General features: G+C 55.8%; 1 protein-coding gene across 1 annotated transcript; it reads left to right on the top strand.

The window, feature by feature from the left end:
* Positions 1 to 1,780: 1,780 nt before the first annotated feature.
* On the top strand, positions 1,781 to 22,239 carry MYO1C (myosin IC; the record flags this gene model as incomplete). The annotated part of the gene is made up of 32 exons (XM_084237523.1): positions 1,781 to 1,855; positions 8,563 to 8,718; positions 8,829 to 8,944; positions 9,480 to 9,678; positions 9,760 to 9,840; positions 11,459 to 11,638; positions 11,720 to 11,818; positions 12,009 to 12,122; positions 12,208 to 12,279; positions 12,694 to 12,813; positions 12,930 to 13,012; positions 13,252 to 13,357; positions 13,479 to 13,559; positions 13,870 to 13,961; positions 15,265 to 15,359; positions 15,438 to 15,484; positions 15,609 to 15,689; positions 17,580 to 17,685; positions 17,773 to 17,890; positions 18,722 to 18,835; positions 18,910 to 18,986; positions 19,351 to 19,419; positions 19,510 to 19,594; positions 19,689 to 19,848; positions 20,002 to 20,085; positions 20,778 to 20,871; positions 20,963 to 21,018; positions 21,158 to 21,293; positions 21,370 to 21,440; positions 21,521 to 21,618; positions 21,698 to 21,797; positions 22,213 to 22,239. The coding sequence occupies 32 exons, from the start codon at positions 1,781 to 1,783 to the stop codon at positions 22,237 to 22,239; spliced, it is 3,192 nt and encodes a 1,063-aa protein (XP_084093649.1).
* Positions 22,240 to 24,159: the final 1,920 nt, after the last annotated feature.

The raw sequence follows: 24,159 nt of genomic DNA, 5'->3' as shown, positions 1-24,159 counted from the left end.
CTGGTCCTGGGTTAAATGATCAAAAATGTCACCTTCTTTCTCTCTGCCCTGCCTCTCCCCCAAGAGATTCCCCCTCTATACTGCCTCCACTATACACACACCTGAGGAAACATGAACCCTCATACTTGCCCACCTTGCCCCTTGTGGGGGAAAAGAGGATTTAAGCACATCATTAGTTCAGGGAAACCAAGCTCAGAGAGAGAACATGGGCTCATTGGAAATTAACATGGGCTGCAAAAACAGGAATAGCATCAAGACCTGGGTTTGAATTAGTTCCATGTCACCCACATAGGAGTCTCAGTGGTCTGTAAAGTACAAGTAATGTACCTATTCACAATATTGTGAGAGGACAATTAAAGCAACACTATACCTACCACCTTGTTTTGTTTTATGCAGCCCTGGGGCTGATCTTGGGGCTTCTGAATCCAAGGTTCCCCCTGTTTCTGGTGCTCAGGGAGCATGCTGTGCTCCACATGCCCACCCCCCTTCCCAGTAATTCTTCAGAGGTCCCTACCCATCTCCTGTTGCAGGGCCCCTCCTAGCCCTGAAGGACTGAGTCCTACAGTGAGTGAGAGGGGGAGCAGGAAGGGGGAGTGTTTTCCCTCCTCTTGGCCCTGGCCAGGATATGGCCGCTCTAGGCCCAGCCCTGACCCGCTGGGTGGAAACAGGAAATGTGTGAGACTTGGTGTGCAAGTCTCTGTGCCTGGCTCCACGGCTGATAAGGGCTATTGTGTGGCCGCCTGGGATGAGCCTGCCCTGGATAGATGTGCTTCCCGGAGGAAGGAAGGAAGCTTTGCTAGCCTTTCCTGGGCGGGGGAAACTGGGGAGGGAGGGGATGGGTGCCTGGGGAAAGATGCCTGCCCTGGGGTTGTCAAGGCCAGCCCAGGCCTGCTGTGTTCCAGCCCCTCCCATGCCAGCCTCTCCCTCTGGAAAGGTCCGTTTCCCCATCTCACTTCCTATAAGGAATGACTGGCGACTGGAGGGCTTAGTCCCAGGCCAGGAAAGTGTCAGCTGTGATTTAGCAACAATAAAGATAGAAAAACAGGAACATTCAGGGTGGGGGGCACCTGAGGGTAAGAAGCGAACAGGGTTAAGTGTCCACAGCCGGGGAACACAAGGACCAACCTCTCAAGCAATTGAGATTCTGGAGGAGGGTGAGACAGGGCCCTCTGACAGTGCCCTCTTGCCTCTCACCAACCTTCTGTGCCCAACATGGCCAGCTTCCAGCTATCCTGGCCTCTCAAACTCCAGGGTCTCACCTGCTGCAGTGGGAGACAGGCAAGCTGGGGTGACATGCTGAGGGCATGCTTATTAATGGTTACTCTTGATTTACAGCAGGATGTGCATTCTGGTTTGGGGAGTGGTAACTGTACGCTCTGGCTGACATCAATGACTTGGTGGCAGGAGAGGCCTGGCAATGGAGCTGCTGGGGGGGGAAGCCCTCCTACCCTTTGACCTGGAGTCGTGGGTCCCCCATGGGTGTCTGTATCAGCCTCTCTGGTTACCTGGGACAACAGGCATTTCCTCCATCCCTCAGCCCCTCCTCTTCCTGCCCCAACCCGCTGGGCCAAGAGGCCTCCCAATCAGACCTGGGCTGCTCCAGCTGTGTCCTGAGACGCTGGACCAGACACATCCCCTGGGGCTGGAGTTGAAGCTGAACCAAGTGGCCATCCCAGCGTGTGACCAGATTCCTGGCTCTGGGAGCAGTGAGAGTCAGTGGGCAGGCAGGCTCTGCTCAGAGGCCCCGGGTGCTCCGCACGCTGGCTGTCCACAGGGTAGAATGGCGCTGCAAGTGGAGCTGATACCCACCGGGGAGATCATCCGTGTGGTTCATCCCCACAAGTCCTGCAAACCTGTAAGTTGGGATGCTCTGGGCTTGGAGGAAGGGTGGCAGTATCTCCCCAGGGCCCAGAATCTGCCCCCCTCCCCACCTCAAGCAATCCCCTCTGGAAAAGGTGAGCGGTGGTGAGGGGTTCTGGGGTAAGACAGAAATAGCCTGGATAAGAAGAGGTAAATGGATGGAAGGGATAAAGGTTTAGGGGCCACCAAAAGCAGGGTTTTTCAAAGTAGGGATCTGGGTTTGAATTCCTTCTTCAGTTCCCTGAACCTCGGTGGGCTGAGCTATGAACCGGCAGGCCCTAGGTAACAGGGCTGCCGTGAGGTTAAGACTAGCGGTGCTTAGGCTCTGTTAATGCCTCTCCCTACCCCCTCTTGTCTGAAGAACTAGAACTGGCCAGCTCAGAGCAGTAGAGCAGACCAGCAAGGAGGGTAAAGGGAAAGAGGTAGGCACAACCAGGCACAATAGGGGTAGCACTGACCTGACCTGGCACTTGGGGGGGGGGGCGGGGGGGGCGGGGCCGGGGCTCGGGCTTACTCTGGGTTGCAAAGTCCCCAGGATGAGGAGGGATAACCCCATCAGAGGCACCCACCCATCCGGCACTGCAGCGAGTGGGTAGGGTCTTTGGCTGTGTGTGTGTGTGTGTGTGTGTGTGTGTGTGTGTGTGTGTGTGTGTGTGAGAGAGAGAGAGAGAGAGAGAGGGAGGGAGGGAGGGAGGGAGGGAGGGAGGGAGGGAGGGAGGGAGGGAAGGAGGGAGGGAGGGAGGGAGAGACTGGTGTGCCTTGTCCTGGAAGCTAGTTGCACAGTGCACAGCACTAAGTCTCTAAGTCTCCGCCAACGCCAAGGACCCGGGCAAGGGCCAGCTCCAGGACCAGCCAGGGCGGGGCGGGGCCGAGGGCGCGCGCGCGCCGGGTCTGAGCCCTGCCCGGGATGACGACAGGCAGCGGCCCGGCCCCGGGCGGGCCCTGGGCGGGGAGAACGTGCCGGCACCGCGGACTCCAGAGCCGGCCACGCTGCCCAGACTGGCCCCCGCCCGCCTGCGCACCCGAAGAGTCGAGTCGGTGGGTACGCGAGGCGGACAGCAGCCGCGTGGCCCTGAGAGGCCTCTGGCGGGCGGGATGGGGGAAAGGGCAAGCGGCGGGAGCCGAGCCAGGCCCGGAGGTACCGTGCGGGAAGCGGGGTCGCCTGCCCGGGGATCGCGGGCCCAGAGTCGGTTCGGCCCCTCCGACCCTTGCGGGGGTCCCAGAAGCCGGTGGCGCCAGGACTTGGGCTGGTGGCGACTTATATTACTAGTGGGTCACGGGAGGGCAGGGAGGAGCGGCTTGGGTCTCCGGACCCATACACCCTGCCCGCCCTTGGGGCCCCTTTGGCTGCCTGGCTCAGCCTGTGGGTTCCGGAGCGGCAGCCGGAGCCCCGCCCCTTCCCGTTCTCCGCCCCCCGGGGCCTGGTTCCTCCTGCGCCCCTCGCGCCGCGGCGCCTGTGTGGGGGGTGTGGGGGTTCAGAGATGAATGAGAATGAATGGCTGACCCGCACGTCCCGGCCTCCTGCTCACACTCCTGAGCTCTGTGATTCATTTCATTCATTCAGAGGATTACTGAGCCCCCAATTATTATGTGCTGGCCTTGGTTGCACTCTTCTGCCTGAGCAGGCGGGAGTAGTCTCCTGGGAGAGTCTGACTAGGAAGCAGGCAGTTAGAACGCAGTGCGATAAGGAGGGAGCTGTGTATTGAGGGGAGTCAGGCATGGGTTTGGAGGAAGTGATACCTGAGCTGAGTCTTCAAGGATGACTAAGAGTCAGTCAGGTGGGGATGGGGGAGTGTAGGGACCTCTGGGCCCAGCAAGCTGCAGGTGCAAACGCAAAAAGCTTAGAGAGCCACCTGCGGTTGATGGCAGGGGTTCCTGCAGCACCTCCAGCGAGTGAGTGTGTGGTGGTGAGGGAGGCCGGGGGTGAGGAGCGACTGGAGAGGGCCACTCCTGCACAACAGGAAGCAGGAGCAGTGGGATAAATGAGCACTGTGGGGTCCTGTTGGAGTTCTACACAGGAGCCTGACAGAAAACAGTGGGTCTGAGGTAGGGGCTTGGTACTTGTAGGGTCCTCTATAAATCTTCATTCTCTTAACAGATGTTGGTTGATCTGATTTGCATTTGTAAATACCACAGACTGGAGAAAAGTTGGGAGGCCCAATTAGGAGGCTGCCACCTGATGGGGAAGCCAAGTTGTGATGGAGGAACAGAGGAGAGATTTTAGTAGGTGGTGAATCCTTGGTGTTAAGAGTGGAAGGAGGAGAACAGGCCTTTTATGCCAGCCCACGATGACTAGCTGGAAGTGCCTCCCTCCTCTCTATTTGTAAGGGGTGTCAGACAGGAGGATCGGTTAGGGGGAAGATACTCCATTTACTTTTGTTGGACTCCCAAGCAGAACTGTCTGGAAGGTCAAAGGCTCATGGATCTGCAGCCCTGTGTGCAATCAGGTAGTGTCTCAGAGTCCACACCTTTCTTTCCCACATTTCCCCTCAAAACAGTTCTCTTGAGCTGAAACAATCCCTGGTGGAGGCAGCCTCCTGACCCCACTCCTAAGAGTCAATTGAGTACCTGTTCCGTGTGAGAGGTGTAGGTTGTGGTTCTTTCACTGTCCCAAGAGACCATGAAGCTGCCACAGTGGAAACCAGCTTATGGCAGTCTTCTGGTGTTCCTCTGAATATCCTCTCCAGACCTGCCAGGTCCTGGCATGGGGGAATATTTGAGGCTGTTCACCATCCTCCCCGTTGCTCCAGAGATTAGGCTTGGGACAGTATTGGGAAACAAGCCCTGGGTTACTCTGGGACCTTGGCTGGACTCCAGCCTGCTGCCAGTGCCTAAACTCAGGACCATGCTGGAGGGGCCCAAAGGTGTGGTTGCCCCCTAGCTGCTATTCCTCAAGCCTACGTGTGGTCACCACTGACTGGGCACTGCGGTCACGGGGTCACTGAAGAAGGTCACAGTCTGGCTGGGAGCATGTTAGCCTTTACAGAGAAGCTTGGGAATCGGCCCACCCCACCCCCTCAGAGCAGCCCTGCAAGAATAGTGAGTGCTGTCCCTCCCTCCTTTACAGTCCTGAGATCTTGAACAAGGCATTCGTCTGCTCAGCCTTAGTTTTCCCGTCTGTAGAATGGGAGTAATAACACCCCTCGTGTCCTGGCTGGGGAGCACTGAGCGGTGTAACAGAAGAAAGCGCTTAGACGGTTGAAGCGCCTGGCGCTGCAGCTTTGGTCGCGACGTCTTTCACATCCTCAACTCCCCACATCCTCGGCGGGCGCGGACCAGGGAGGCGGGGCGGGCCGGGCAGATTGGGCTTGCCGGGGGCTGGTGCCCTCACTCAGGTCCGCCCTGCGGCGGAGACGCCCCCTCCTTCCGCCTCTGGGCGGCGGCTGTGGGGGCGCCATCGGGCATCCCGGGAATGCGGCGGCGCAGAGCGAGATTGGGGGATGACTGGCCGGACCCCTCCGCACGCGGATTCCCCTCATTCCTGCCGCTTGACGCGGCAGCAGGCGGGGTGGGCGCTGCGGCCTCGAGGCTCCGCCTTGCTCCCGGGCTCCTCCCCCTCAGGTCCCCGACCCGCCGCTGCGCTGGGGGCGTACCCCCATTACCACCCGAGCCGCGCTTCGGTCGATGTCCTTCCCACGGCCTTCTGAGGCCCTCCCCATTCCCGGGTGGGCTGGGGGCTGAGTCCTCTCCCGCTCCCGCCTAGATTTAAAAACGGGGCACCGCGGAGGGCGCCCCTTCCCACCCTGAGCTCGTCTCAGCCTGTGGCTTTTAATATTCCTCCCCCTCCACTCCCATCTCTCGCCCCCTGCCCATTCCAGAGGGCCCCATCTTCCTACTGGCGCCCCCCCGACCCCCAGCGGGGTCCCTTGGGCCGTGGCTCGCCCGGCTGTTGCTCTGGGGGTAATAAGCCTTCCCCGGACGCTGCAGTCAGCACCTGCTTGGCTCCGCCGAGGGCGCCCCGGCTCGGTCTTTTGCCGCCTAAGACAAGTTCAGGGTCAGCCCTTACCGCTCCTCGGGCTCCTTATCTATCAGGTGGAGACTGGTAACACTCTCTCGAAAGCTTTCTCTAACAGGCAGACATGCCTGAGGGGCTTTCCCCGTCAGATAAGAAGTGTGAGCGGGCGGGCCCAGGACCTTAATAGGTCTGCCCCAAGCACGTCTGGAATGAATGTCCGGCCCAGAGAGGGACAGGATCTTTATAGCATATCTGGGAAGTGCCCCAGGCTTTATCTTAGCCTTCTCAACGACCCTTTTAGGCAGGTATTAGCCTCATTTTAAGGATGAAGAAGAGGCTCTTGAGAAGTGCCCTGCGCTCAGTCACAATTTATAACAGCTAAGCCTGGCAAGCCTTAGCAATCACCACCCTCACCAGGGGTAGGTTCCGAGCTGGTTCACCCCTCAGGCCGGTGCCTCCCAAGAGCCCAGCCAGAGTGGGGCTGCTGGGGGCTGGTTCAGTTTGAGCAGAACTTGAGATCCAGAGTGGCAGGAGAGGGCAGCCTCTCCAAAGGAGAGAGAAATGAAGACCTGCTGGTGTCCTCGATGGGTTTTGGTCCCAAATGCTGGAAATCGAATGTGGATTTCCCAGCTGGGAAACAGACCTCCACAGGGGACAAGCACACACTGCGATCAGCAAAGGCGCTCTGTGGCCCCAGGGCGCGCGATCTTTGTTCATGCGGGAACCTAAACAGATTTTCTTGGGGCCTAAAAACACGGGGCCCACCCCCGTGTGGGTGGGCAGTGAGCGTGTGTGGGTGGGCAGTGCCCCGCACCCAGGCTCCGCCCGCCTAGGCGCGCCGGCCGTATTTGGACATTTCGTTCTATTTTTAACTTTCCCGGGGCTCTAGGATGGGTCAGAGGGGGAGGGAAATCCTGCTTCCTGCGGGACCCGCGGGCTTCAGGCCTTGTTCCGCGCCTGGCCAGGCGCGCCGTGTAGACAGCCGGAAGTGAGTTCCGGGTCCGTGTAGACGCCGCGGCCGCACGGGTTCCGGGCCCCACCCTGGAACCAAAGACGTGCCTCCTGGAAAACCTGACTCAGGCGGAGCCCCCGCCGGGCGGGGAGCCCCGCCCCCACCCCGCCCGCCTGCCCCTGCCCCCTCCCCCGCGCGGAGATCCCCCTTCGCCCCTCTCCCGCCCACACCTGCTGGAGAGGAACCCCGGAGTCCGAGTCCCGGGCAGGGGCGGTGGCAGCCAGGGAGTCCCGCATTTCTGAGGCTTTCGGAGGGGGCGGCGCGGGGGGCGGGCCCGCCCCTCCCTCCCCTCCCTCCCCTCCCTCCGTCCCTGACGCCGCGGCGGCCGCCGAGCCCCGGGCCGCGAGCACCGGCTGCGAAGCAGGGCGCGGAGCCGGCCGGGCAGGATGCGCTACCGGGCGTCGGTGAGCGGGGGTGGAGGAGAGGGCTGGGGTCCCGGGCGGCCCTCCCCGCCTCGTGGCGCCGCCTCGGCTCTGCCAGGAAGCGGGCGCGGCCCAGGAATTTCGGGTGGAAAAATGTCCCGGAAAGTTACAGGGGAAGGAGGCTGAGGTAGGGAGGGCCGCGGCACTCTCGCTCCGGGGCGGGGCGAGGAGCTCCCCAGACTGCTGTGAGCGCTGAGACCCCTCACCCCGAGGACTAGGGGGCGGGGGCTTCAGCCAGATTTGGCAGCAGCTTGGGGCAGGATCGGGGGTGGGGGTGAGGGACAGGCCTAAGGGAGGCAGGCCCCTGAATCCAGACTTGGAGGGGTACTATGCCTCGGAGATCTGGGTGGTTTGGGACTGGAGGAGTCCTGGTGGCCCCTTTGGGATGTACACACACACCCCTCCGGCCACCTTGCTCTTCCCTGACCCTTGACACTATTGGTGTCAATTTCCTAGCACCTCAGACCCTCTTTGGAGAGCGTGGTGTGGGGTGAGGGCCTTCTTGAGCCCTATGTCTCACCCTCTGTTGGGCCCCTGAGGCATCTGGACTTTCCCTGGTAAAACCCCCACCCTCTGAGGCTTCTCAGGGCTCTCTGACGGAGGAGGGTGAGCCTGGCAGCTGGAGGAGAGGGTGTGGTCCAGCTATGGGAGGGAGGGCCCCCTTTCTGGGGTGGATGTTGAGCCCAGCTGGGATGGGAGGCCCTCTGGGGTAGTTCCTCTCCTGTGGCCTCAGGATGGTCTCTTGCTTGGTCCCTGGACATTTTAGTGGGTAGGGGTTAGTGAGATCGCCTACCCTGCATGCCATTCGGAATTCACTTGAAGCCATTTGTCCTCCAAAGCAACTGTCACATATGGCTCAGAGCTCAGGGACCTGAGGTCACCTGCTCTTATTCAACTCCTCATTGAGAAGAAATCAACTCAGAGAGGGGAAGGGATTTATCCAAGGTCAACAGAGCATTCTTTCTGTTATTCCAAGGAATTCCTTCTGGTGATTCTGTCTCCTCTATACAAAACCAGCACCTCCCTGCATTCAGTGGCCTTATTCCCATGTCCTCTGGGTCCTCTGGGTTCTAGTGTCCTGTGTCTGAGTCCCCTGTGGCCTCTGTTCTGTGTGACCCATGTCCTCAGTATTCCATGTACTGGCTGCTTGTGACCCAGCATGTCAAAGAATGCATATAGACCCAGCATGGTCTGTCTCCTGGATGTTCTCTGTTCTTGTGTCCCTGGTTTCCCTCTCAGTTCAGCAGGAGGGGGAAAGTAGACTTACCTTACCCTGCTAGATCTGACGCTCTCCCATGGTCCATTCTCTGCAGGCCCTGGGCAGTGACGGGATACGGGTAACCATGGAGAGCGCACTGACTGCCCGTGACCGGGTAGGGGTGCAAGATTTTGTGCTGCTGGAGAACTTTACCAGTGAGGCAGCCTTCATCGAGAACCTACGGCGACGGTTCCGGGAGAACCTCATTTATGTGAGGCCCTAGCGGGAAGACTATGGGATGTTGGGGGGTACAGATGCAGGGCTGAGGAAGAAAGGGGCATCAGGGGCCTCTGGGAAAAACTTCTCACCCTCCACCCCCAGACATACATTGGCCCTGTCCTGGTCTCTGTCAACCCCTACCGGGACCTACAGATCTACACCCGGCAACATATGGAGCGTTACCGTGGCGTCAGCTTCTATGAGGTGCCACCTCACCTGTGAGTGACCCCCATTTCCTCTCCATCAGAGATGACCTCACCTGACCCTCACTCAGATGATACCTGACCCCCACTTGAGATGAATCACTGCTCCATCTGTGAGGAATACCACAATCCCTCAACCCCTCACCCTAGAGTGACCTCACATTCCACCAAGATCAATCTCTCAACTCCCTCTGGGCAAGATCTCCCCAGCCCCCACCCAATTCACACCCATGACTTTTTCCCTCAACTCCTCCTGGGCAAGTCCCCCAACCTCAGTGACCTTCTGACTCCCACCTCTGAGGGACCTTCCAGCTTTAGGTATGAGTCACCCCAATCTCCAATTGAATGACCTCTAACTCCCCCATCCTGTAAGTGACCTTCATGCTCAATTGTGAAGGTGCTCCCTTGATCCTTAGTCTTGAGGGTTCCCCAGACTCTATCCTCCAGAACCCTACACAGCATCCAGTCACAAATGAACTCCAACTAGCTGTGGGAGTGGCCCCACCTGTGAGACTGCCACCTCTGAGCTCCTGATGTGCCTCTGCCCCAGGTTTGCAGTGGCTGACACTGTTTACCGGGCACTGCGCACGGAGCGCCGGGACCAGGCGGTGATGATCTCTGGGGAGAGCGGGGCAGGCAAGACAGAGGCCACCAAGCGGTTGCTGCAGTTCTATGCTGAGACCTGCCCAGCCCCTGAGCGGGGTGGTGCCGTGCGTGACAGGCTGCTGCAAAGCAACCCCGTGCTGGAGGTGAGGGGACTATAGCAACTGAGGGGAGGGAGGGGCTGGGAAAACATGCCGGGCATCCCTCACACCCCTGTCCACTCCTAGGCCTTTGGAAATGCCAAGACCCTCCGAAACGATAACTCCAGCAGGTTTGGGAAGTACATGGATGTGCAGTTTGACTTCAAGGTACCTGTGGGTGTGTAAGGGCAGGGGGATTTGGATTCCATTCAGTAGGCACCCAGGTCTTTGGCATCAGTAAATTAAATATTTACTGAGTACCTACTGTATGGTCCAGGGCTGGTGGTACAGAAGGGAAACAAAACAGAGGAAAATCCTGCCTCTGGGGAACATAGACAATAAACAGAAAGGTGTAACTTAGGTAACAGATGCCATAGCAAAAAATAAACAAAGTAACAAGGTAAGGGGTGGGGAAAGTTACTATTTTATTTTATTATTATTATTTTTTAAAGACAGTCCCAGCAGAGGGAATCGCCAGTGCAGAGACCCTGAGGTGGAAGGGTATTTGGTGTGCTCAAGGAGAGCAAGGATGTCAGAGGGGCTAGAGAGGAGAGTGAGGGGCCAAAGAACAGGGGACGAGGTCAAATGGTACACTTCCTTCCTTCTGGGTCTTTGTAAGAGCATTTTTTTTTTAACTCTGAGTGGAAGGTGGGGGGTCATTGGAGGGTTTGGAAGAGAAAGATGTCATGATGACGTTCCTTTTAAAAAACTGTTCTGGTCTATGCTTTTATTTATTTATTTAAGATTTATTTATTTATGCATACAAGAACTGGAGTATAGGCCAAAGGTGTGGGGGGTTAGCGGATTCACCAGAGACAGAGTGGGGAACAGAACAGGCAGAACGACTGAAATACACTGCTGAGGGGAGCAGCGGGCGAGACAGAAGAGGTCTGCTGCACCACGTGGATCACTCCCTGGCCAGGGATTGCACTGGCTGCGAATAGCTTCATCAGTTGCGTCTTAACCCCTTGCGCCACAAGGGAGGCCCTGGTTTATGCTTTTAAAAGGTGGTAAGAGAACCAGTTAGGGCCTCCCTGATGGCGCAGGGAGTCTCAGCACTATCAAATTATTGCCAGCCACTGCGGCAATTTAATCCCTGACCAGGGAGATACCCACATGGAGCAGCAGACCTCTCCTGTCTCACCCGCTACTCCCCTCAGCGGTATATTTCAGTAGATCAGCCTGTACTGCTCCCCACTCTGTCTTTGGTGAATCCTCTCACCCTCTGCTCCTCCGGGTTAGACCCCAGTTTTTGTAAGCATAAATAAATAAAAGTAAATCTTTTTAAAAAGAGGGAGAGAACCAGCTAGGAAGCTGATGCTTATTAAATCTAGGTGACAGATTGGATGTGTGGTGGCAGTGGGGAGCAGTGGTTGACTTCTGGGTGTTTTGAAGGGTAAGGCTGTAGGATTGGCTGTCTGATTGGATGTGAGGTACTTGAGAAAAGAGGGTGGCAGGAGGACTGCTAAATGTCTTGGCTGAACACCCAGAGGATGGAGTAACCATTGACCAAGATGGGGACACACTCAGAGGAATTAGTTTGAGGAAGGGGAATGATTAGTAGTTTATTTCCAGACCTGTTGACATCCAGGTGGAGCTGCCAAGTAGATAGGGCTGAATATCCTCACTTCTTAGATGAAGAAACCAAGGCCAGAAGGGGTCACGTGCCTGAGCCCATGCAGCTAGCAGCAGAGCTGGCATCAGAGCCCAGGAGCCTGTGGGAGGGAGAAGAAGGTGCATTCTATCCTTCAGGCCCCCTGAGCTGTTGAACCTCCTGCCTGCCCAGGGTGCTCCTGTGGGTGGCCACATCCTCAGTTACCTCCTGGAGAAGTCCCGAGTAGTGCACCAGAATCACGGGGAGAGAAACTTCCATGTCTTCTACCAGCTGCTGGAGGGGGGTGAGGAGGAGACCCTACGCAGGCTGGGCTTGGAACGGAACCCCCAGAGCTACCTGTACCTGGTGAAGGTATGCAGCTGCTGGGCAGGGCAAGTGCTACCCAGGGAGCACAGTGCCAGGGCTAGTAACCCAGCTTCGACCTTCCCCTAGGGCCAGTGTGCCAAAGTGTCCTCCATCAATGACAAGAGCGACTGGAAGGTCGTCAGGAAGGCTCTGGCAGTCATTGACTTCACTGAGGAGGAGGTGGAGGTGAGGCCTCTGCTGAGTATTACAACCTGAAAATCTCAGGCCACTTTTACAACCCATTTCCACATATAGCCCCCTGTTCCTCTTATTCACTTCCCCATCTGTTCCCTGCTGTCTGACCATCCACTGGCTGCCATCATGGTGCTCTCTGCCCCTCCTGTAACCCTCATCTGCCCCCTGACCCTCCCCCTAGGACCTGCTGAGCATTGTGGCCAGTGTCCTGCATTTGGGCAACATCCACTTTGCTGCCGATGAGGAGAGCAACGCCCAGGTCACCACAGAGAACCAGCTCAAGTATCTGACTAGGGTGAGGGGGGTGAGCAGAGGGCTAGGGAGAGAAGATGGGGTGAAGGGGAATACACCTTCACCATGGCCACCCTATCTCTTGGCAGCTCCTTGGTGTGGAAGGTTCAATGTTACGGGAAGCCCTGACACACAGGAAGATCATTGCCAAGGGAGAAGAGGTGAGGCCAAATCTTTGCCTCAGGAAGGGGAAGGGCAGGCAGGTGTCCCAAGACAGCCCCCATGCCCATCATTTCCCTGTCCCCTAGTGTGCTCTGCTGGTCTACTCCTGCCATGATGAGATGACATGAGGCGGGTGGCTCAGGAAGGCCCACATCACATGGGAAGAGGGTGACAGTCAGGCTGGAACCCGAGACACTTACCTCAGGAATGAGGCCTCTTGTCCCTAAACCACCCTCCCTCTGCTGTGACCATTATGTCCTCGCTTGTTGCCTGCTCCCCCCACAATCACCCCTAACTCTCAGACTCACTGGGAGCAGTGAGGACAGAGTGGTCCTGGTTTCCTGGTGTTCTGCCTGAGAGGGTGCAGGATGGGAAGAGGTCTGTGGTATTCACCTCCTGTCTTGCACTGGCAGCTCCTGAGCCCACTGAACCTGGAACAGGCTGCTTATGCACGAGATGCTCTTGCCAAGGCCGTGTACAGTCGCACTTTCACCTGGTTGGTCGGGAAGATCAACAAGTCGCTGGCCTCCAAGGTGAGGGCTCAGCCCTCGCTGCTTCCAAGACAGCAGAAAGGGCAGGCCAGCCTGGGGCTGGAGGTTACAGGTTGGCAACATGGGGACCCATGCTCTGGGTTGAATCTCTGCCTTAGGATGCTGAGAGCCCCAGCTGGCGAAGCACCACGGTCCTTGGGCTCCTGGACATTTATGGCTTTGAAGTGTTTCAGCACAACAGGTCAGTGTCCCTCTGCCCAGCGCGCCCCTCTGTCCATTGCCCAACTCTCTCCTTTCTCCCCTATCCGGGTCCTTCTCCTCCTCCCCCTACCTCTTTCCTTCCTGCAGATGACTCCTTCAGCCAACAGGGGCCCTGCTCTGTGATTCTTACCTTAGCTGCTCAGGGGCCTTGTCATGTTTTTCCCCCTGCTCCTCCTGTGTCCCTCTTGAGCTATTGGGTTGTGTTTGTTTCCCTCACAGCTTTGAACAGTTCTGCATCAATTATTGCAATGAAAAACTGCAACAGCTCTTCATTGAGCTCACCCTGAAGTCAGAACAGGAGGAATATGAGGCAGAGGGCATCGCGGTGAGTGCAAGCCTATAGGTGTGCCCCTATGGACACCCCAAAGGAAAACCCAGGCATCGGTCATCCCTGGAGAGAGTGCCATGCCCCCCATGATGATGCCTTCCTACCCTTTACCCTTCAGTGGGAGCCTGTCCAGTATTTCAACAACAAGATCATCTGTGACTTGGTGGAGGAGAAGTTCAAGGGCATCATCTCCATTTTGGTGAGCCCTCTGCTCCTCCCAGGCCTTGTATTGAGAGCCGGGTGGGAGGACAACACCCCTTTCCCTTCTTTCCAGGTCTTTTCACAGAGTTTGGGTCTGAACAGGGGCAGGGCAGGCCAGGGCAGGGCTGTGTTAGAGGGTGAGCTGAGGTGCTGGCCCCATATATGCGAGGCCCTGGTGTATGTCTATGGGAGGCCCCATGATCTGCCCCTTTCCCCTGTGTCTGTGCCTCCTAGCACTGTGTCCCTGAATCCTCTGTGCTACCTGCCTCTTCCCCCATACACCCCTCACCCTATGCCACATCCCCCAGGATGAGGAGTGTCTGCGTCCTGGGGAAGCCACTGATCTGACCTTCCTGGAGAAGTTGGAGGACACAGTCAAGCACCATCCACACTTTTTGACGTGAGTGGGGTGCAGGGCTGCCTGGGGCAGTCAGTGGAAGTTTGGGATTCTCCCACAGTCAGAAACATCAGCCACCAGGAGATGCTAAGTTAAGGACAGGTGCACAGAGCAGCTTGCAGTACATCCACAAGCAAGCAGCGTGGCTTCCTCAGTCTTTTTTAAGAATGAAACTTGTGAAGATTTTTTTGGCTTCCTTATTTGGAAATTGCTTTTTATTTAAGGAATTCCCCTAAAGTGGGGAAAGGAAGAGACAAAGACAAGGACCTGGGTCACGCCTTTGTCCTGTGTCTTTTGTGCACATTCGTCCCTCTAGCCCACAGCAGCTCTGTAAGGAGGCATTCGAGGGGCTTTCTCCAGCTCATTGAGGCTCAAAGTGGTGAAGCCATTTGCCCCAGGTTGTCACACATCTAGTAAGTTACAGAGCTGGGACAGTCCCCAGGGCTGTCAAACGCCAAAGCCCTAAGCATTTTTTGCTTAAGAGTAGATTAAAAATCTTTTTTAACTGTAAAAATAATATTGTTTGTTCAAGAAAAGTTGGAATGTATGCAATAAGCCACTAGAAATCCTGTCACCCAGAGGTCATCACTGTTAACAATTCAAGGCATTTCCTTCCTGCCTTTTTCTATACATTTTTCCCCTAGTGGAGAACATATTGTGTATAAGTTTCAGAATAATATTATATCCTGGGCATTTTCCTGAATCATCAAACAAAAAACTAAAATACTTTCTCCAGAGGCTCTAACCCACAGATATGCCTACTCTCACTGCCCCTGGGCAGCCTCCAGGCTTTGCTAGAGTAACAAGACTGCCACAAACATCTTTGTGTCTTAAATCTATGTCTGTATCTCTGGTTAGTTGCTTGAAATAGTTCTTAAAAGACGAAAGTGGGCTAAAGGGTATAAACACACATAAGACTTGAGTCATCTCCTGGGACAAATTCCATTCTTAAAATGTAGTAGGCAGCGCTCAACCCGCAGTCATTGTGCAGTAAGCCTGCCGCGGACCAGCACAGCAGTGAACAATGAGCCCTCTGCCCAGTGTGCCCCGGCAGTGCCAAGACCTGGGGTCCCAGTAGCCCTGGCACTGTGGGACCCCGGCCAAGGCCTCCTGAAGCCTCAGTGGCCACCTCTGTGCAGGGAGGCTAATGCTCTCCTTCTCTACCACCTGGCACAGGGAGTTGTGGGATGGCCCTGGAACATCCTGCCCCTTACTAGATGCCTACTTCTTTGCTTGAAGTCTCTTCAGCAGCAAAGGGCACAGTTCAGGTCACTATTCTGTGATTTCCTTTCCCTGTCATCCCCAGGCACAAGCTGGCTGACCAGCGCACCAGGAAATCTCTGGACCGTGGGGAGTTTCGCCTTCTGCACTACGCGGGGGAGGTGACCTACAGTGTGACAGGTGAGGACCCTGGGGCTAGATCTTCACAGTGGCAGGAGAAAGGGGATTTCCTCATCTCACATCTGCTCTCTCCTCCAGGTTTTCTGGATAAAAACAATGACCTTCTCTTCAGAAACCTGAAGGAAGTAAGGCAGATGGGAGTGGAGGGCGGGCTTGGGACGGGCTCAGGCTCTGCAGGACCTCTGCCCTAGGGAATCTGTACTGCCTGCCCCTGTGCTTCCACCCTGACCCCCTGTTCTACCCTCTCAGGTCATGTGCAGCTCAGAGAATCCCATTATGAACCAGTGCTTCGAGCGGAGCGAGCTCAGTGACAAGAAGCGGCCAGAGACGGTACGGAGGCTAGGGGACCCAGGGGCATGGGTCTGAGGGTGTGCATGGACTCGTACCTTCATGAACTGGGTATTGGCAGTGCGCATGTGAGCTTGGGTGTCTGTTGTGCCTGTGTGTGTATCCATGTGTGTCTGTGGGAGGCTGCCTGTGCATCCTATGTCTGCTTCTGGGTGTGTGTGCCTATGTGTGCACCTGTCTCTAAGAGTGGACCCATGTGTGTACACCTGTGTCTGTGTGGGTGCGTGAATGCATTTACTCACCCAGAAGACATTTGTGGCAAACATTGCTACACACTTAGGATACAAAAATGAAGAGGTGATTTCACAGAAATGTGCACAAGCTACTTTAGAAACTTAGAAGCGGGAGCAGCAAATTGCCTGAAGGAGTGAAGGGGGTCACAAGGCCACAGAGGTTTCCTGAAGGAGAAGTATTTTGAGATAACTTGGGAATAAGTAGGTGCTTGTCAGGTGGACCTATGGAAGAGAACTGTAGGCAGCAAAAGAGCCCAACACACAGTCAAAAAAAAAAAAACAACCAAAAAACCAGGAGGTCAACCGAAGAGATCATCAAGGAGATAGGCTGGGAAAAGCAGGTGTGGCCAGATGTGGGAAGAATGCCAGTGAACTGTGTGCAAAGGTGTGACTATTGAATTTGGCAAGAGGAGTGCCTGGGCGGTCCCAGGAAGTGAGGTCAGCAGGTAGAAGCCAGGATGCTGCAGGCTGAGACGTGTTTGGCAGGAAGGACATGGAGACAGACAGTGTGTTGTATGGCGCTGATGCCTGGGGACCCTGCCCTCTGTCCCTTATCCCCTTTTGTACCTTAGTGTGACCTTGGTGCCTACCTCTCCTCCCCCACCACAAGGATCCATCCACTCCTGCTCAGGTCTCTCCCGCAGGCTGCAGATCCACACATCCTTCAACTAGCCCACACTACCCCACCTCCAGTGGTCTGTGATGGTCCTTGATTGTCCTGTCGCCAAGGTCTGCTCCTTCTGTATTCCTAACTCATGGCAAGGATCACCCTGCACCCAGTCCCAAAACCTGTGCAGCATCCCTGATTCTTTGCTCTCCCCTATCTCCCTCATCCAAAAAGCCACTGCATCTTGCCCATTTCTGCTGCCTGATAACTCAACTTTCCCTCAGCCCCATCCCCATATCCTCCCTGGTCTCCTGGCTTCCTAGTCGCCCATACCAACTGTCCTTCACATAACTGCTATAGACATTCCAAAATACAGATCTGTTCCTTTCATTCCCTCTCTGCAAGTTCCTCTTTGTCTCCCTCTTTCCCTCAGGATAAAATTCAGTCTTCCTATTGTGACTCACGGCACTGTCTCTAAGAATGTTTTTCCTACTCCCAACATAGATCCCTGCGTGCTTATAGCTCCATGTTCTGGATTGGTTGTTCCTTCTTGCTCCTAGAACATCCCAGCATACATCCTTGTCACAAATGGAACTGGGCTGGGTTACAGGTGTTTGCTGAGGAGTCTGCTTCTCCCACAGGCCTGAAAGCCTTGGCAGTCCTGCAAAACGGTGTACGGTGATAATGACTGAGCACATAGGTGTTCAGGACTGTGACCCTGAAATTATAGAAAGAGTAGTTGCCAAAGAGAGATGTGGATTAAGGTTGTAAGGATTCCTGCGCAGGATTTTTAGACTGGAATGAGGTTCCTAAGCTAAGGTCTCTAGCCCTGACAGAGGGATGCCAGTAGGCATAGGCAGTCTGGCCCCTTCTTTTATTGTAAGGGAGGGGTGGTGGAAGGAAGTTGAAGCCCAAGCAAGTGTGGGGGTGGGAATCAGTAAGTATTTCCCCCAGAGACAGGCCTCTGCAGGATCTGCAGCTTTGCCCCAGGGAGGGTACAGGCCAACCTCCCATTCACCCTTGGCTCCCTAGGTTGCCACCCAGTTCAAGATGAGTCTGCTGCAGCTGGTGGAGATCCTGAGGTCTAAGGAGCCCGCCTACATCCGCTGCATCAAGCCCAATGACGCCAAACAGCCCAGTAGGCCCCTCCCAGTCCTTGGGGTTGTGGGGCTGGGCATTCCCTCCAGTCACCAGCACGCTAACCCGCCCGTTACCCCTCCCGCAGGCCGCTTTGACGAGGTGCTGATCAGGCACCAGGTGAAGTACCTAGGGCTGATGGAGAACCTGCGCGTGCGCAGAGCCGGCTTTGCCTATCGCCGCAAATACGAGGCTTTCTTGCAGAGGTGGGGGCGGGGCCTGGCTCAGCGCCTGGGGAAGGGGGTGAAAGGGTAGAAACCCAGATCCCGGGAGGGAGGGAGAGAGGACAAGGATTCTGGCTCCATTTTAGAGAAAGGATGCTGAGCCTCCAAGCTGCAGTGCCTCCCACGCGGCAGCACCCCAAGGTCAAGCTTAGTAGAAAAAACACCCCTGCCTCTCTGCCCAGGCCCTGTCCTCAGAGACCTGGTTAGGGGCCTTGAGAGGCATACATCCACATGCTTGCCGCCAGAGGAGATAGTAGAAGTCTATGAGGAGAGTTTCCGGTTGACTTAGCTAGGATATAGCAGTTTTGTGGTTATCCTGGTTTAGGGTCTGGAGTTCCCTCTCTGCCACTTTCTAGCCTCGTGGCCTTAGGCAGATGAGGATACCTCACTTTCCTCATATTTTTTTAAGATTTATTTTTATTTATGTATGCATACAAGAATTGGGATGTAGGCCAGAGGTGCGGGGGAGGGGAATGTGAGAGGATTCAGCAGAGACAGTGGGGAGCAGAACAAGCAGATCTACTGAAATACACTGCTGAGGGGAGCAGCAGGCAAGACAGGGGAGGTCTGCCGCACCATGTGGGTAGCTTCCTGGCCAGGGCTCAATCCCATGCCACAGTGGCTGGTGGTAGCTTGAAAGTGCTGAGACTTTAACCCCTGTGCCACCAGGGAGGCCTGCTTTCCTCATCTTTACAGTAATAATGACCTTCCAGGCTTTCTGTGAACAAGTGGGAGTTCCCAGCAGGTGCCCGGGAAAGCTGGTTTGTACCCCCAGAGAAGGGACTAGGTGCATTTCTGCTCCTCTGTCCCCAGGTACAAGTCACTGTGCCCAGAGACATGGCCCATATGGGCAGGACGGCCCCAAGAAGGGGTGGCTGTGCTGGTCAGGCACCTTGGCTACAAGCCAGAAGAGTACAAGATGGGCAGGTGAGTGGTGCATATGCCTGGTGCTGAGGGCCACAGGGGTGGCCACCAGGGGCTGATCACCGCTGCCCTCCCAGGACGAAGATCTTCATCCGCTTCCCCAAAACCCTGTTTGCCACAGAGGATGCCCTGGAGGTTCGGCGGCAAAGCCTGGGTGAGAGGCCCCACCCTTCCTGTCCCAGTGGTGTCCCTTCTGGGGAGCAGGAAAGAAATCACTGCATTTGGGCTCTTTCTCCAGGAAGCCTGCCACACCCACGTTCAGCTGCCTCCTCCTTCCTAGTCCAAGCCCCCACCATCTGTCCTGCCCCATACAAACTCCCAGCGTGTTCCCACATTCCTTTGCTTCCTCCTACTCTCTGTCATTTATTTGCCCTTAACTTATTTATCCTCACTCAATAGCTTGTTCAACCACTCCCTCATTCATGCCACTAGTGAGTTCTGACAGTGCCAACTTCCCCCCATCCCTCCACCCCAGCTGCTTCCTCAGAACTCTGGCCAATTGACTTTCTTAACTACAGCAACGAAGATCCAGGCCACCTGGAGGGGTTTCCACTGGCGGCAGAAGTTCCTCCGGGTGAAGCGATCAGGTTTGGGTGCCCTGGGGTATTCGAGAGGGAGGGGCTGGGGCAGGCCACTGGGGTGAGGAGACATAGATCAGTGATCTGTGGTCTTCATAGCCATCTGCATCCAGTCTTGGTGGCGTGGAACGCTGGGCCGGAGGAAGGCCGCCAAGAGGAAGTGGGCAGCACAGACAATCCGGAGGTTAGTACTAGGGCACAGCAAAGGGTTGTAGAGCAGTAGTTGTGTGGGGGCCTGTTGCCATATTTCTCACCTGCACCCCTGTTGGATCCACCAGGCTCATCCGTGGCTTTATCCTGCGCCACGCACCACGTTGCCCCGAGAATGCCTTCTTCCTGGACCACGTGCGCACCTCATTTTTGCTCAACCTAAGGCGGCAGCTGCCAAGGAATGTCCTAGACACTTCCTGGCCCACACCCCCCCCTGCTCTGCGTGAGGTGAGGTCTGTGGGCCCTCCCTGCTCACTTTGGAACCACTAGGATTAGCCAGGAGGGCTGGACTGGGCCATGGAGGAGGCATTTACCTTTTGCCTTTAGACAGAAGGGAGCCTGGCTGTCAGGGTGGGCGCGCTACCTCACTCCTCCCCATAGGCCTCAGAACTTCTACGGGAGCTGTGCATGAAGAACATGGTGTGGAAGTACTGCCGGAACATCAGGCCCGAGTGGAAGCAGCAGGTATGGAGAGCCAGGAGACATGCGTGAACAAGCCAGTGGGGTAGGGGGAACAGCGGGCACCAGAAGAGTGATGGCCTGAGGTGGTACTTTGCCCCTCACCATGCCACCTCAAATGGATCCCCACCCCTGTTTGGCCTCATGGATGAAGCGGAGGCTAGAGTAGATTCCGGGTGGCAAATAGAGCTCGTCTTCTGGGGCAGCTCCACTGCTTTGAGAGAGGTGCCCAGAGCCCTGTGTGGAAAAGGCTGCTGTTTCACTCTGATTGATTGGAATGTCTGCCATTGTTCTAGAGACAGACATTGATGGTCATTGTCCCAACTCAGTATTGGGTGATACTGAAGGACCAGCCCAGCTCAGATAACCTGTAGTAACCTGTAGTGATAGGTACCTTGGCAACCTCAGGATCTCAGGTTAGAGCTGAATCTCTGGGACTTCAAGGCTTGATGGGGAATTATCCCCAAAGTCAGACCTGGACCCTCACAATGCTGTCACCGCCCTTTTGGAGAGAGCACTGTCTGGTCGGGGGTGGGGATAAGGCAGAGCAGGCCTCCCACAGGGGCTTATGGGAGTTTTGGCGCAGGATTCAGCCTCCTGCTGCTGGGACCAGAGTATGATGGAGACTGTCTTGGTTCTAGAAACTGGCCCCCCACCTCATGATGTTCCCCACCCCTTTCCCACCTGTGTCTTCTTAGCTGCAGCAAAAAGCGGTAGCTAGTGAGATCTTCAAAGGCAAGAAGGACAATTACCCTCAGAGTGTCCCTAGGCTCTTCATCAACACACGGCTTGGTGAGCTCCTGCCTTTCCAGTGCTGACACCCGCCATCGCCATCTGAGTCCCCTCTCTCCTCCAACGTCCCTGTCCCCCATCTGGGTTGCAGGTGCAGATGAGATCAGCCCCAAAGTGCTGCAGGCCCTAGGCTCTGAGCCCATTCAGGTGAGACCTGCACGGTTCTGCTGCCCAAGGGCTAGGGGTGGTGGGGGTGGGGTGGAAGGAGTTAGGGCGTGGGCAGAGGGTGAGGGAGTTACCCCTGGAATCCCTTCAGCCTGCCCCTTGCCCTGCCCTCTGTCCACAGTATGCAGTGCCTGTAGTAAAATATGACCGAAAGGGCTACAAGCCCCGGTCCCGGCAGCTGCTGCTGACACCCAACGCCGTGGTCATTGTAGAGGATGCCAAAGTCAAGCAGAGGATCGATTATGCCAACCTAACCGGTAAGCCAGACTAGGGGCTGAATAGGGAGGACCTTGCTCTGACCCTTGACCTCTGACCTCTGACCTTCCCCCTCAGGAATCTCTGTCAGCAGTCTGAGCGACAGCCTCTTTGTGCTGCACGTACAGCGTGAAGACAATAAACAGAAGGTTGGGAACTGGGAGGCGGGGTGGGGGTGGGTTCTCTAGCTCTGAATAGGCCTCACCCCTCCTGGATCTGGGCCCCCCAGGGCGATGTGGTTCTGCAGAGTGACCATGTGATTGAAACACTGACCAAGACGGCCCTCAGTGCTGACCGGGTGAACAACATCAACATCAACCAGGGCAGGTGAGGGGTTAGGGGTTGTAGGAGGCACATATTCATAGGGGCATAACTCACCCATACTCACCCACTCCCTTCCCTCCAGCATCACCTTTGCAGGGGGCCCTGGCAGAGATGGCATTATCGACTTCACACCTGGCTCAGAACTGCTCATCACCAAGGCCAAGAATGGGCACCTGGCTGTGGTGAGTGGGGCCTGGCAGATACCACCTGCTTTCTTGCTGACAGCCTTAGGGCTAGAGTGGAGCCTCTGACACCAAGGCTTCCTCTGCTGTGTTTGGGCACTATACTGCCCCCTTCACCCCACTGCCCATTGAGGGCTGGAGAGAAGGCCACACGTGTCCCCACAATGTAGAGAGTCGTAAAGATGGCAGCATGGGGAAGCAAGGACAACCTAGGGGGACTACAGTTGTGCTGGGTGGGAGAAGTGGCCCACTCTGGCTGGGAAGGGATTCCTATTATTTTGGGATCTGGGTATCCAGAATGGAGGCCAGGGTGTTCCCCAGACTGCTGCTACATGTATCTAACCAGGGAAAAGAAATGCCTGAACCACCTTCTGTCTGCTTCCCGCTCGCCACTTGGCCTTCTCCACCCCCACAGGTGGCACCACGGCTGAACTCTCGGTGATGAAGGCACCCCCTGGACTCCTCCCACCTCCCAATGCTTTGCTTATCCCCTCTGCCCCTTCCCAGTTACCAAAGACTCAAGCTTCCAGACAGGGACCCAGGGATACTTCAAAGCCCACTGACAAACTCCCACCTCTACTCACTGCTCTGTTGAGGGAGCTGTGGGGCCCAGGAAGCTGCCCCAGGAGTGGGCCAGGCCGGGCCATAGCAATAGGAAAGCCGGGGCCAGAGCCAGCCATGCCAGCCCCACTGCCAATGCCAAATATTTGAAAGAAGGGAACTTTTGCTGAGGTTTTCTCTGAGATTTTTTGATGCTTTATAGGAAACTATTTTTTAAAAAAGCCATTTTCCCACCCAAGACACACTGGATGTGTTTTCCCTGACTCCAGCAGGGCAGGGAATATAGCTGAGAGGTCAGGTGGTCTGGGCCCTAGTGCCCTCTTCCCTTCCCAGGCCACCCTGTCCTCATTCCCTTGGCACCTTGTCTGTCCACCTGCCTGCCTGCACACCTGTACCTTTGCAGTCCACTCCAACATCCCCGTGGGGGCTGAGACCACCTCAGCAGCCCCCTCTTCCTGCCTTAAAAATGCCTTCTCAATATCATCATCCAGCATGAGGGCATCCTGGAGTGGGGGAAAAAGTCTTAGACATAGAATTTGGAACACTGAGACATCATCTAGTCTAGTTTCTTGGTGTTACAGAGCAGGAGACAGGGACCCAAATAGGGAAGGGACTTGCCCAAGGTCAACCAGCAGGTTGGGTCAAAGCCAGGACTGCAGCCCTATCTATAGCACACCTCACTGCCTCTCCCAGGGACAGGGACCCCATGAAATAGGCTCAAGTTTAAAGGTGCATGTGGCTCCTGACCAGCAATCACCTTTGGGGGCCACCAGGTATGAAGAGTACTTCTTTCCAAGTTCATGCCTTAGGATGGCACACACCTTGCCTACACATGTTGTCCCCAATTCAAAGATCTGGGGCCCATACTGCTCCCGACCTACCCCTCCCTGTCCCGGGAGCCTAGGGAAGGGGCTGGCCTTGGGAGAAGCGGCAGGGGCATCGCCTTTTTCTGCTGCTTCCCCCACTTCCTCAGAGGTTCTGGGGCTGCCCAGCTGCCTCTGGGTCCACCTTGGGGTCTTGGCCCACTGCTGACACTTCTGTAATCCAGAGAAACACTAAATAAAGCAATATGTTTGCCAACACTGGTGTCCTTGTCAATGCTAGGAAAGGGAGATGATCCCTAGAAGGCAACCAGGGTTCCTGTATTATAATTTTGCCTTGTCCCCAAAAGAAAGGAGGCCCAGTTTCTCTGGGGGAAAAAAGCAAGGGTGATCATTAGCTGCACTTGGACTCACCCCTTCATGATTATCTACCGATGGGCTGTTCAGCCTGGTGGTGTGAGTTGCAGAGAAGCATCACATGGTCCCTACCAGTGTGTCCTTGGTCAGGCAGGCAGAAACGAAGCCCAGTATGGAAAGTGTAGGCACCGAAGTGCACCCTGACAGAAACTGACTCAGCTGGGGATGAGGGGTGGCAAGCATTTCACAAGGAAGTGACATTTGAGGTGAGTCTCAAAGGATCATCTCCAAATTCTGTTGCAAGTGACAAATCCAATCCAAAATGATTTGGACAGAAAGGGGAATTAGCATTAGCATCGTAAGTAGAGCTGACTGAAAGAGCCAAAAGAAGGGGGCAGATGACTCCCCAAAAGAAAAGTGGAGTTGTATCCAGAACTAAGAGAATGAGTGTTGTAAGCTGTAATCACTAAGTTTATCAGCAGATGGCTAACAGTTTTCCCAAAAGGAAAGAGTTGTAGAAGGAATGGTAGGTACCAGGTTAAAGAAAAGTTTTAGTTTGAAGTCAGGCCACCTACTGAGGAGTTTGTGCAGAAGTTCTCAGTGAATGAGATGGCAAGTACGAT

This window comes from Talpa europaea (assembly GCF_964194135.1).
Source record: "Talpa europaea genome assembly, chromosome: 7".
Taxonomy (NCBI): domain Eukaryota; kingdom Metazoa; phylum Chordata; class Mammalia; order Eulipotyphla; family Talpidae; genus Talpa; species Talpa europaea.
The sequence above is the reverse complement of the archived record's forward strand: the minus strand, read 5'-3'. Positions and strand labels throughout refer to the sequence as shown.